General features: G+C 40.3%; 1 protein-coding gene across 1 annotated transcript in view; it reads right to left on the bottom strand.

Annotated features, from left to right (window-relative positions):
• Nucleotides 1-3,105, bottom strand: part of sorcs3a (sortilin related VPS10 domain containing receptor 3a) — a 218,335-nt gene extending 215,230 nt beyond the window's left edge. The window contains exon 1 of the mRNA XM_019279262.2: nt 2,239-3,105. Coding sequence (XP_019134807.1) covers nt 2,239-2,916 — 678 coding nt within the window. The 5' untranslated portion in view covers nt 2,917-3,105. The remainder of the gene's footprint in view (nt 1-2,238) is intronic.
• Between the last annotated feature and the right edge of the window lie 11,712 nt (nt 3,106-14,817).

Here is a 14,817-nt window from a genome sequence, read left to right as displayed (position 1 = left end):
GCAACAAACGTCTGTCACTGGAATAGAACCGGGGGGCATTATGTTCTATAGGTCTTAACTCTTAACCAGATGAACAGCATGCCTCAGGTGGTTTTAAGCGTCTAACCAAAAGAAAAAGACAATGTCGTCTGTGTAGTCTCTGAAGTACGGTCCACAAAGCATACAATGGGCAGTGAAGGCACGTTCAAGATAAAGGCAGCTGGACCATGCTGGTCATTCATTCAAACAACTAGTCATCCCATTAGCCAGCCACTCACTCTTACTCTAACTTAACTACTGCTGCAGTTAAGTTAGAGGACTTCAAGCTCAATCTCTTTGTCCTTCCACTCCATTCATCACCAGAGCAGGCACCAGTGGCCAATGAAGATTAAGTAGTAGATCTCCTCTCTTGAGGATGCTCTCGAGGCTAGGCCTGATTTCCCTTCTTGCCACAAACGAAGAAAAGTCTTTGAAATAGAGGCCTCAGTCTTCAGGATAATTATTAACGATTTAAGGCTGAGGGGGCAGAGGCATTCAATAACCTCCTCGCCCTCTCCACCCAGCGCAAACTCCTTCTTGCAGTCCCACAAACATGCACGAATATGCATGTACACACAAACATGTTCCCCTCACAGCCCCTCAGTCTTCACTGCGGGTTAAAAAACAAGTTCATGCACCGTGTCATAATCAGCTCAGACAAGACTGAATATGTGGGATTTGTTTTTTTGTTTTTTTTTCAAAATGGAATAAAGCAAGAGAAACAGCCACAACAACAAATTAAGCTCGGGAAACCACAAAGAGGAGCCCATCAGCTCCCTCTGAGGTTGTGTAAATGACTTTGATTCATTTTGTCTCATTATTCTCTTCCTATGAGGGTCCTCTTGTGTGGGGGCAGGATTTTCATCCTATGTGTACGCAGAATGGGCTTGAATGTAGTCTGTGTAATTTCAGAGATACATTGGAGGTACTGTGAGAACTATTTACTCCTGCTGTAAAGGTTTACACACACACTGTCTTTGAGCTGAACAGTTATGTTGTGACACTCATGAGGACTGCATGTTGTCCTCCTGCATACCCAGAGAGCAAGGAAACTCATCATCAGATTCAGATTTGGCTTACATATCTTAGATTCTTGAGTCTTAAATTGAGAATATGGTTATTCTTTAAGGATTTTTGAATGTAGTTGTGCCAGAAATGTAGTAAATACATGTTCTGAAATGGTGTTAACTGATGAATTAAGGGAGATTTATCCCTAATTTTCTCCATTCTATATCAATGCTGTCATGATCCTTTAAATCGGTGCAGCATTTAATCCCAGTCAATGTCATTAGGCACCATTGATTCCAGGAAGCACACATCTCCTGTTTAGGATTAATGTATATGGGGATAACCTCCAAACACTGAACACCCCCCTTTGGAAAGTCTGTGGTAATGCATCCAGAGCTGACACCTTTTTTTTTATTTGCAATAAATACTGTATGGCTATTACTACTGGTCACGTATATTATTATTTATTTTATTTTTATTTTTTTTAAGAAAAGGTCCTAGACAGTAAACAAAGTTGAATTATTCACTCTTTTCAGGTATTCAGTTCAGCAAAACACCAAAATTCAGAGGATGCACAAACAGCCATACAGATGAGAAATTCATAATCTAAAGAATTTAAAGGTTTGATAGGTTTATTAAGCAATAATTCATGACTCCCCCCTTCCCAAATCAATTAGTTTGGAAGAAAAAGCTCGCATCATTTGGGAGGAATGAATCATGCATTAGCATATCTCAAATTGGCTGAAAAAAAATCCGATTTTTTTCTCCTCATTCCGGTTAAATCACGATAGTTTAAATATTAAACTTAAAATGCTGGACCACAGACCACACACACGCACGGAGACAAGTCTACATGTTAGAATAATGGCACAACAGCACAAGAAATGCCGTGAGAGAGCAGAGGAGCTTCGTGCGTAAATGCAGGGAGAGTCAAAGTTCGTGGCCGAATACAATTCACGGTCGCTGCACAAGTCTGGCATTTAGGGAACAGTGTGCGTCCGTGCGCATCTGTAGCTTCCAGTGCACCTGTTAACAGCGAAGCACAACTCAGCTGCAGGACTGAGCACCGAGTCTCCGCTCTGGCGCGTCACGGAGTTTGTTCACCCAGCTGCTCAAAATATCTAGCTATCAGGGAAGAGTTGATGTGGAACGTGGAGAGGTGAAAAGCGACAGAGGGACAATAATAAGAAATGATAATTCATAGTTACTCACGCTGCTGTTTTGTCCTGACCAGTAGACCACCGCGTGGTTATGCGCAGAGTCTCCCGTCAGAGCGAAAGTGCTGCTGGTCAGCTTGGGCTCATCCTGCCGGTTATTCCCTCTCCCTTCGTCCCTGTTCCATCTGAACTCGGACCTGCCCTGCTTGTGTCCGTCTAACAACGAGCCCCGATCCTCCGGGGCGCCCGCACCCACGCCGCTCCGACCGGTCCACCCGCTCTCGCTGAACTCGGCAAACTCAGGACCGCTTCTCCTCGCTCTCCGGAGCGCAGCATCCTCACCCATGTCGGGTCCCCCTGCCTTATCTCCGCCGCGCTGACTTTCTTCGCTGGACCCTGGTGCATCATCCTTTGAGCTAACTCCATCCAAACTGGCATCTTGAAGGAACTGGGGGACATCCTCCCCTGTCTCATGGTCGTCGTCCACTCCAGTATTTTGGTCGGTAAACCCGAGTTCCCTAAACTCTACTCGGATGTTTTGTAGGGTGCCCGGTTCCTGTGTCGCTTTAGTGCGCGTCCCCAGCTGTAATACCTCCAGGTGAAGTTGAACTGGCGACGGGCAAGATGCGCAAGTTATCTCCGCCTTGGTATTTTGGAGGGTATGAGCGGCTACCACCAGCCAGATACCCAGAGATAAGTGCAAACCTGGGCAGAAGCCAGCCCAAGTCTCCATCGCTGACAGAGATTTGGGGAGACCTTATCCGACACCTTAACTCCTTTCTCTCAGGTCGATATAGAAAAACTGACGCCTCGACTGTCCGTCTGGTTGTTTGTGAGGGGAGGGGGGAGGGAGAAAAGTGCTCTTCAGCGAAACTGTTCACGTCCAAGGATCTTTGGTCGGGAAAGCCACCACACAGGAGGGAGGAGCTGTAACGCAGCCAGCTGCCGAGTGTGCGCCCGGAAGAGACAGTTAGAGAGAGAGAGAGAGAGAGAGAGAGAGAGAGAGAGAGAGAGAGGAGCTGTTCGTGGTGCTGAGTCCACTTTAGATCTTAGCAACGCAAAACAGCATATATATATATATATATATATATAATCACATCAAATATGTAATTACGTTTTATGATAATTAATAATAATTTGATTTTACTTCTGTAGTTTTCTATTTAGAATTATTGGCAGTGACACCGACGCGATTGAAATGACTTTCATGAATAAATCAAAAGGCAAAATTACCACATCTTATTCATATATCCAATATTCATTTCTTTGGTCACATAAAAGTAACAAAAAGTCACATAATGTGACATTTCCATCACTGTGCTCCGTCATCCGTAGAACTACACAAACTGCATCTAACACAAGGACCAAAACCGCAGTGTCACCTGGGTATTTGTGGGGGGCTAACAAACTATAAAAGTGTTCGAAAGATGGTTTAATGTGAGCTGAGTAGTTGAGTTATGAACGGCACATGCGGCCAACCAAATGGATGCGCACATCAACTGCGCTGCCATTTTGGCCAAGACTGTTGAAAACCAGACACCCCAATATCGTGAGAACTATTATTAAAACAGCCTAATCATAATACAAATCTGAATAATTTAGTCAGTTTTTGATGGCGCAAAATAAACTAAATGTCATGTATTCTTAGCGCTCCAAAAACAGCGGCCAGCAGCCTCCACTGATCAGTTATTCTGATTTGTCTCGTCTGTCAGTGTGGTTTGTCCATACACAGCGTGCCAACCTCTCACTCCCTCACCAAACTCAACATACTGTGCAGAGTGAAGCAGAAGAACTCCTTCGCGGTAAAAAAAAAAAAAAAAAAAAAAAAAAAAAAAAAGAAAAAAAAAAAAAAAAAAAAAAAAGACAGTCAATCTGGAGATATGGGGGAGAACCCCACCCCCCTCCCACCGACTGATGGATTGGGAAGAATTGGCAGAGAGTTGCAGCACTCCTAGGGGGGAAAAAAGCAGCGCCTAGAGGCACGAGAGAGGGAGGGGAGCTGGGATACAGTGCTGCCACGTTCTGCGCGTCAAGGACTTAATGCGCCATTCCATCCTCGATGGTATAAAAGCAGTAATATAAAAGCAGGGGACGTGTGTGCACGTGCGTGTGTGTGAGACAGAGGGAGAGAGCGCGTGCATGTATGAGTGTTTGTTTGGGTGTGTAGGAGCAGCAGGGTTACTCATTAGTGATCTTGCATGTTGTGCCCTTGTCTATCAACTTGACTGCCCACAAATTGCCCATCAGGGAATACTCTGGGGACTGTGTCTGAATTTCAACAAATTTCTAATCATATCAGTGTGTTAAAGTGTGTATTTGCCAACAGCAACGACAACAGGGGACACTTTATTGTGTAAGTAATCTGTTTCCTCTGTATTCCTCAGAGCAGACACGCACATTCCTCTCAAGGTTAGGAGGAAATAAGCCCACCACAGCAACTTCTTTATAATTGATATTTTTTATAATAACAATGTGAAAATAAGGAAAACAAAAAAAGTTCCTGACTTTTAAAAAAGGGAGCTATGGTGTATTGATAGAGTTTTGTGAATTTTTGTACCCACAAGGCCATGATGGTTTGCCCGAGGCTTGTTCTCATCCTGCGGGTCAGGTTGCAAAATAACTCTAAAGGGTCATAACAGTACAGTGAAGCAGACAAAAACATTTCGACCACATACATTGTTTATTTGTTTATTATGGATTATATTATTTTCTGAGACCTTCTTCTCGTCTTTTTTCTGTTGAATCTCTGATCCCTGAGCTCTGAAGGCCTGTAAAAAGTGTTCAAATAGACTGATCTGAGAAGGATTGATTCTTTTTGATGGAACTGGTCTGAATCTAAGATGGTTACATCATTGATCACAGCTGAATACACCTCCTGCCAGACAGTGGAGAAACAAAAGCAATACCACTCCAACATCTGTGTGGGAAAAATGAGAAACTGACCAGTTAGCTTAGCATAAATCTGAAGTTACTGGTCCATGTTAAGGAAATAGCCACACACAGGTTTTTACACAAAAAGGACTGTTGATGAGTGAGATTTAGACTTGCTGGTAGCAAGATTTGGTTTTCTTTGGACTAGCTACTTGTTTCCTTATGATTCCAGTCTTTATGCTAAGCTAAGCTAAGCTAACCTGCTGCTGGCTCCAGCTACATATTTGCTGACATGTACTGACAAAAGAGACGTATCAATCTTCTCATCCAGTTCTCGGCAAGAAAATGAATTGATGTATTTCCTAAAATAGCAAGGTACTCCTTCGTTGGGTCAAACAGATTTGGAGCCACTGCTCTATGGGACATGTCCTCTACCCTCTAAACCCTAAAAGGACTATAATCTCTACCCTCAACCCATCACTAACTCAAATGGTCGTGGTGGATGGCTGTCCATTATGAGCTATAGGTTTGCTTGGGTTTTCTGCCTCTTAAAGGAAGTTTTTCCTTGCCACCGTTGCAAAGTGCTTGCTCGTGGTAGGAATTGTTGAGTCTGTAAATAATACTCCAAAGAGTATGCTCTAGACCAAGTGCTGTGATATAACTTCTGTTCTAAACAAATTTGAGACTGAAATTGAATCATCAAGAAAGCTATCACCCACAAAAAAAAAAACTTCTCAGATCAACGCAGACTGACTGTATGCCAAGACTGAATTATTCCAGACAGAGACATGTAATGAGGTTTTAATGAAAGTGAATGAAACTTCTCATCTCTTGTGATGCTGCCATTCATCAATTACTGTAGCTTACTAATGGAGTGGAAATTATTAATCCCTTTTAACGATAAATCAGATGGAATTTTTCAAATCAATCAACATCCAAGTACGAAGTATTTTGTAACTTGGAGAAGCACTGCACCAAAAAAAGAACTAGTCTCAGACACACACTCTTATCTCACAGCTATAGGGTGTGTGTCTGGTGCTTGGAGACCACCCTTTGACAGGAGGAAATGTCCTTGGGCAAGAGATGCAATTCCTCCCTGAACCAGAGGTTCTGATCTGTGGCTGACACTGCCCTCTGTCTGTCCTGCTGCAAGGCAACTCAAGACTTCAGTAGAGAGACTAATAAAGTATGTCTTCTAATATTACACTACTAGTTAAAAAAACATTTGTAATGTGAAACACCTCAGTGATAATTTAATGATGTAAGTGTCTGTGGGTGTTAATGATCGGAAAACCGATCAGAACTATATTTTCATAGAAGATGCAGAATAAACATACTAATCATTTGAACTTTAGACTATAATCATCTTCAGATTTAAAAAAAAAACCCTTCACTTTCTGTAAATAATAGACCGTAGTCAAAAAAAAAAAAAGATTTTTCATAAATTCTAATTCTTTTCTGAAAACTTTATTTCTAAACATGAAGTGTCTGGCAGCCCCATTTTTCCAAACTTTAATGAACATTCTAGTAAGGAAACATTGATTCATTGATTTATCTGGGACCTGAAAGTAATTGAAATGAAATAGACAGTGAGTCAAACTATTAGACTCAGCCTAGAAAATACCAACTGTGTTTTATTAAAGTTTAGAATGGAATTCCCCTGAAGTGCCAAGAGTGTCTTTATTGGGAAACATGGCACCTGGATGGAGGCACCACATGTTGGTTAATACAGTGTGGTATGGTATGATACTTTTGTCATGCTGCTTCGCAGAATAATGTATGATGCAATGTTGACCTTCACATGTAGTTGATGAAAGGTTAATCAGGAATCCTAAAAAAAGATTAGGGGGGAAAAAAACAAACAACAACTAACAGAATATTGGGTCACTTTCTGAGTGCAGTTTGGATCATTTGGAACCAAACTTTTAGTTCTGCTCCATTTCATGTTAAAACTGTTTTTTTACTGCCAAACTAAAAACAGTAATGATGGTGTAAATTTTGGACCGGACAACCAGCCTGTATCACCGGAGCTACATGGACTCTCAGGGGGTGGAATGATATTTGACTTGTGCAGCTGAGGCTCAGTTGGTAGAGCAGGTTGTCTTATAATCTTTTGGTTGTCAGTTTGATTCCCAGTCCAGTTTAGGTGCCATTAGGCAAGACACTAAACCCCAAATTGCTGATTACAAACTGGTGAGCTTAATGTCACTGTGAGCACTCAGGATGGGAAGCATTACATGGTTCCTGATGAGCGCACACATTCAAATTTATTTTATACTTGCATGAATTTGTCAGTGTATGAATGATATTCATCAGTGTATGAGTGTGTGTGAATTTGACAAGTGTTGTAAAAGCGCTTTGAGTGGTTGGTGGACCAGAAAAGTGCTATATGAGTACAAGTTCATTTACCACTTTGCTGCCTTTTACTTGGACATTTATGCACTCTGGTAAGAGATAACTCACAAAGACATAACTGATTATTAGGCAGAAACCCAGCCCTATGTTATGAATAATGACAAACAGAAACAGTATGAAAAGCAGGAGTCGTGTGCTATAGAATGGGGAGGGGTGGGGAGCGAGTGGGTGGGTAGAGCTGGGTGGTCACTATGTTTAATGTGGAACTGCCAAAATACACACAATGCACGCGCTGATAAGTGTTACTATGGTTACTACATGATGCTGCATATATAGACTGCTTATAAGGTTCCTTGACAGGCATTTCATCAACGAATAGATTCCTCATCTCGCCTCATCAGAACGGAACAAAAGCAGGTTCATGTGAAGTGAACCAAAAAGGTTACCAGCTGGTGTAATTTGGCACAGACCAAAGCTGGAAAAATCATTCATTGGACTGTTTAGTCATCCTGCATCATCCGTGCTACATCAAATCCAGTGACTGCCAGCAAGTCATGCTGCACTTTGTTGATCCTGATCAAAAGAAATATAACTGTAACTGGGCCTTCACAAATAGCAATAAACAGAAAAGGGTCAGGTGTCCTGTAGGTGATGGGAAGATGGTTACTGTATGGTCACTACGTTTAAATAGCTTTTATTGGGGAACTGTTCCAATGGTGAGTGTATGACATGAGCACAACATGGCAAAGGTTGCTTTCCAATCCTCACAACTCATGTGGTGGCTCCATATACAGACAGGCCACAATCATCAGATGAATTAAATAACTGTTTAGCTGTTGTTCTGGTGCTGGTTTGTCTGTGGTTTGCTTTTACACCACAAACAAATGCAACAAACAGCTCGGTTAAGAAAGTCTCAGTGATTAGATCTCCAGACCAGAACAGAGTCTCGAAATCTCACAGAGCCAGCGCCTAAACAAACCATTTAGTGATCAGTAACTAGTTTTTAGCCGCTCTAGCAAGTCAATGGGCCATCAGGAAACCCTGTAAATCACAGATGGTTGAAGCTGAGCATCAGAGAGAAAACCAGCAAATATATTCTGTATAAAATATGATCCAGTTTGATTAAAATCACTGAATAAAAAAGTTGCCATAGATGCAAGTAACTGCCCTCAGAATCACTCAAAGACTGTATCAAACAGGAAGTACTGCACTCCGGAAGCATCATAAGAGAGAAAGTGTTTCATTGGATGTAAAAATAATATACACCACCAAATGCAGGATAAGTCAACTTTTAATCGTTTACGAAATGACATACTCTAAAATAGATGGAAAATACCTGAAAATGCCCCCAGAAATCAACATTTTAAGCCAGATGCTGGAGTATGGGTGACACAGTGTCAGCGATATTTGATTAAAACAACATCAATTTTGTCTTCATGGGCACTCAAATGAGTTTGATTCACTGAAGAAAGGCATCATGTGTAACTGCTAGTAAGTGAACCTTAAATTTGAAATATTTCATCACAACATCAACAAAATTCCCAAAAAAGGACAATCGTGCACAAATAGGTTGCTCAAAATATAACTTTACTATACACTTTTCCTTCTTTTGAAAATATTAGCATTTTATAACCATAAATCATCCCAGCTCTGAGAGTGTCACATATTGTGTCACAGTTTATTATCCGTATGATAATTGATGTTATTGAGGTTACTGTATTTCTGTCAGCTCGTTATTACTTAAATTAGTTTTTCAGGTAAACAAAGTCTTGGAGACAAACTTCCAAGCAGAACATGTCAGCATAGTCAGCACGTAAAACAAAATAATTCAGCGCCGCTTCCAGCAAAGCTAACAAGGTGCTTTGAAAGCCAGTTACTCCCTCATCTGAGGTTCAGAAGAGGTGCAAATTGAAGACTGCTTCATGACGAGTAAATGATGCTTAGCTGCTTTGAGGAATGCTGATTTATCACACGCCATGATCAGAGAATACATAGGTGTCACATCATTAGGGTGAGCTATTTCACAGGAAACCAGAGGTTTATTGTGTCCTCTCTGAGAACTGCTGAAGGTAAAAGAAGAAAAAGAACAATCTGTATGTAGATGTGTTCATGGCTTCACAGTAAGAGAAAAATCTGTTGGTACTCAACATCTGTGCACTGCCACTGTCTCATAGGTAAATAAAACCGGTTCTCAATTTTTACAGCCAAGGACACTTTACAAGAGTGAGAATATACCGGGGGTCTCATGTGTCTCCCCGGAATAATTTGACACAGCCTCTTTACTCTTCTAGATCTGTAAAAGACCAACTCCAGAGAAATGTATATGAAAGATATTAAACATATGATTATTATCACACCCTTAACTAGAATATATACACAGTACAGTATGCCGCCCCCACATTTCATGTTGAGAAATTAGTATGTGACAAATAAGTCCTTGAGTCTTGAATCCAGGTGGTAAGCTCAAGTTAAAGGGTAACTTCAGTATTTTTCAATCTGGACCTTATTTCCTTTTATTTTTGTATCAATAGGGACAATAAGTTTTGAATTTGGTCCAGTACTGAGTAAGAGTGCTGCAGCTGGCAGCTGCAAAACTTGCTACAGTGTAAAATTGTGCACTATCAAAATATGACAGTGACTAGTTCAGATTGTTGTTGTTGACAATATGACCAGAAAGATAAATAAAACATTTTCTGTATATTTCACTTGGGCCACTGTGTTTCTAACCAAATCTCGCTCAAGGAGAAATCTTGTGAGGTGACTTGTTGCAAGAAGTCAGACAGTTTGTTGTGTTGGAGAACAGAATGTGAAGCTTAGTGTGTAAAAGATTTTCAATGTCATGGCTGAATGTTCAATGGGCACCAGCATTTAATTGAGCTGGAGTATGTGGATAAGACTACAAATACAAATCAATTAAACTGAATACTAAAAAAGCAGATAAGGACAGAGAGAGAGAGAGAGTGAACCAGCTGATGCAAGGCTGCAAACCTCTGGAGACTGGTGATGTTACTGCGAGTGCTATGACCTTATATCCAAAGAGATTTTACAGATTGGATCAATCAGAAGGTATTGAAAACTTTAAACTTTTTGTTAGGGTCCTTTTCATAATGTTGTCAGACATGTCAACACTATTCGGACTATAGAATACACAGAACAGGAACCAGAACGCATCCGATGCCAAAATTTTGCCAATCGATTCTGCATTCATATGCAGATCTGTTTATCGAGATTAATTAATGGCCAACCTGCTGCTAAATTGTCCCATGTCCTTTGCCAGTTGCCAGGCAGCCAGCTCTGCATGGCTTGGGTACAGTATGTATGGAATATAAATGATTTTATTAACAATCTGTATTGTCTCTTATAACTCTATGTACATTGCTTGTATGTTATGTTTATACCTTTAACATTTTACTAACATATTGTATTTGATCTGTTTGTATTGCTGCTTTGTGTGTATCAAAAGTTGTGGTTATATGTGCCAGCATGTTCTCTCTTGCTGTATTATTATACTGATGTTTTGCTGTTTCCTGTTGCTCTGTGTGGGTTGTGCTCAGTCTTGAGGAACTCTTGTTTTGTAGCTGTTGCTGTCTCTGTGGTGTCTTCTTGTCCTCATTCTGTACATTTTTTTTTCTCTCACTTTATAGGTTCCAAAACAGCTCGCCAAAAAGGACTGCAGTTGAAAATTAGCCAGCTGGATAACATTGGCGCATTTACAGAAATGTTGATTAATGCATGTTGTCCTTATGAATAAATTAATGAAATGAAAAGAAATTCACACAACCTATGAAAGGATGATTGGAAACAGAAGTAATCTTTAAAAGAACAATGGTGACTCCGACTGATAACAGCAATGTACCTGTCCAGTGTTTGTTTTGCCAAGTATGAGGCGATTGGTCATTGTGAGTACATACATCTCTTTACCTTTATTTATCATAATAAATAACTATTGAGTGGAAGATTTCCAAATAAAATATTGAGAGAAATAAACTATGGACGAACTACGTCATAGCTTCAGGGTGTCTTAGAAAACACATATCGTATACAGGGTCTAAGCACTAATTGTAGAATTTCCTCAGTAGGAGGTCACACATACTGAATCAATGCAGACAAGTGACACGGTAAACACTCCAAAGCCTGGGGAATCAAGCTCTGTCAGGAAACATGTGACATTTGGATGAGGCTCTTGTGGGTTTCCTTGCACATCAAGCATAAAGGTCAAGCTATAATAGAGAGTCCTTGGACATGCAACTGTAACTGACCTTTTCCTTTGATAGTAGGGCATGGATTGACATATGCTTCTATAGGGGTCACGCTTCATTCACTCCTGTCCAAATATAATTAGTCAAGCTGCTCCGGAAGTCATTAGGTACAGTAAGTATTCAGCTTAGAGGTTCATCAATGGTGAATGAAGTGAAACATAACACTTGGTACATGGTATTGTGGTGCATTGACTGCCAAGTATATATCTGAATTTCAAAATTAAATATCCATCATGTCATTGGTGGATTGGCTACATTTCAGTTGTGCCACTTACTTTTGTTTCTAAACAGGGATCTTTCAAATTTTATGATTTAGCTAAAACATTGCATGAGGCTTGAAAGCTTGGTAAATGGTATATTCCGAAGGCGCTTTTCGATCTAGCAAGCAAACCTTTACAATATCAGCCATCATTCACACTCACACACAGATGTCAGCACAGCTGCCATCCAAGGCCATACTAGCCAGCTCATAAGAAGCAACTTGTGGTCAAGTTTCTTGTTCAAGGACTCTTCAGCACACGGGCAGGACTGCCAGTCCAGGGCTTAATGGACAGGCCTGCTCTACCTGCTGCCACATCTCCCATGTAACTAAGGCAAGGTAAAAAAAGAAAAAGGAAAAAAAAAAGCTTTAAACACAAATATGATATATTCTATTCTCAAACTCTCTCTTAGCTTTTGTAATACAGCTTTAATTATATCACAGTGACTCCCAACCTCACTCTGCGATTAGCTGATAGAATTTCTAATGAGTGCCAGTATCTCATGATCTAGAACTCGTACCTTATCTCTAGAAGTCGCTCTTCCTTATTTACCTCTTCATACCTGTAACCTAGCAACCTATCATCTGTCATCAACTGGCTACACATGCTAACCAGTGCCATAGAATTGCTACCGCATGGAAATAAATCACAGCAACTTTGTCACATCTATTAACTTTGGATATCTGAATGGGAATCAAATTAGCTTTAGATGTTGATAAATGACAGACCTCATGTGGCGGCAGCCAGCCAGAGTCAGAAACGAAAGGGATAAATATTATTCAGATCATATCTGATGCTGCAATGGAGGCACGGAGATCATGACTGCAAGTGTTCACGGATCAGAAACACCTCAGAGTCTCAACAGATTACAAGAGCAGGAACAGACAATATTTTCCAGTGTTTATGGATTTCTTTGCATAGCCTACATTCACTTTCTCACTAAGCTTTGCTTTGTCACAGTTGTCTAAACAGTTTTTCATGAATGTCAGCAGTAATAAAACTGCAGTACAATAACAATAATTGATTTGAGAGTGTGATACCATGGACCACACATTGACCTCTTCGGGGACCCTGGGGCAACAATATTTCTGGGGCCTCTATTGCTTCAACAAGTCTTTGAGTTACCGGGATTCTACTCTGTAAATGTATTCACTGCACTGCAGAGTCATCCATCTGATTGGACAAATGTGATTCATTTATCAGCAGCCATGTAATAGCTTGTGCTTCAGCACTGTTTCACATGTTTAACTATGACTGGATGTATATGTTTATGCTTTAAGTCTGAAGCACGTCCATTCAACAGCTCCATTCAGAACCTCTAGATGAGGCATTGGACTACTTTATCAATAAAACAAATGAGAGTAATATAAAAAGGGCTCACTTATAGTATCCCTTGCAATGAACCATCTTATTTTCAAGGGGCCCGTTCATCCAATACAAATGATAGATTGAAGCAACACTCGTTCATCATTAATCAACACGCACAATAACTAAGACAATCTGCACAAAGCAAGGATGAGTACGTAAGTGAACACAACCGTGGAGGAGCTGTGAATAAAGGCTTGTCCAGCAAATATAGACACTGAATACATACACACATGTACACACACAGTCACACTTACACATGCAGTGTTTTACATATTTTATAAGCTATAAATATGTCATGTGAAGCATGTAGAATTGAAGTCAAAAGAAGAAGACACACCATTTTTAAACATGTGAAATGATTTCAGGGAGCTTGATAGTACGTTGTTCCCATAACAACTGCATGAGTGTGTTGTTTACAGTGTGTTCCAAGTGGCCAAGAAAAAATTGATTCTTTAAAAAACATGTCAAACACATAAACATGATTTCATGTTCTGTACTTGTGACTTGCGATGCGTGTCCTCTAACACAGAACTCTTTTTCATCTAAATCACTGCACACAATAGAATTCATGTGAAGGTTGTTATTCATTTATAGTTTTTAGTAGTATTTATTATTTGTATGTGGACACCAGGGTGGGGCATGGGTTCAGTAAGGGTAATATGGGCACTGAGTAGGGACAGATATGGAGACATTTTAGTCAAACCTTGAACCCTCTTCTTTCATTTTATGAATTTATGTAATAAAAATATTTGAAAATAATTAATTTTTTGCTGACCATGAATATCCCCAACAATTTACTACAAAGTACTGGTGAATGAGAAATTGTTATACAATGGTGTGGAAGGACGAAGGGACAAGACATGACCAAAATCATTAGAAATGCAGTTCATGCCAAACTGAAGAGTTGGTCAAATTTTAAAGGCCCAGTCTCTTACATTTAGAAATGTTTAATGTTGAAATCAGCAATAATATTTAGAAATGTTTTCTTTAGTGTATAATCACCTGAGATTAGGAATCACTGTGTTTACATAACCTTAGAATTGTCAGGAACCAGACTGGGACACAGGACTCAGTCGCAGAGATGGTGTGAGAACAGCAGGTTTTAATAAATGGTCGCAAGCTTGAACAAAAGACGCTCCAGCCGGAGGAAGTACACTCAAAATATCTACGACTATGACTCAACTATCTACAACTATGAAAGGACTGACTCAAACAAAAGACGCTCCAGCAGGAGGATAACCTAAACTAATAAAGAAAAGGCTAAACTGAAAATCACTCCAAAGGAGGAAAAACAAAAGGCTGAACTGAAAATCTAGGCGTAGAAAAAACCTAAGCTGAACTATATAGAATACAAATCAAAATCACTCTTTAAGAGGAACAGCGCTAAGGCGAAAACAGGCTTGACGATAATTACTATGACTGTGGACTTGGAACAAGGGCTGTAGGAAACGTATGAAACGAAACACACTGGCAACAAGACAAAGGGAGACGCAGACTATATGACACATGGAGGTAATGGGG

This window comes from Larimichthys crocea, chromosome I (genome assembly GCF_000972845.2).
Source record: "Larimichthys crocea isolate SSNF chromosome I, L_crocea_2.0, whole genome shotgun sequence".
NCBI classification, from domain to species: Eukaryota; Metazoa; Chordata; class Actinopteri; family Sciaenidae; genus Larimichthys; species Larimichthys crocea.
The sequence above is the reverse complement of the archived record's forward strand: the minus strand, read 5'-3'. Positions and strand labels throughout refer to the sequence as shown.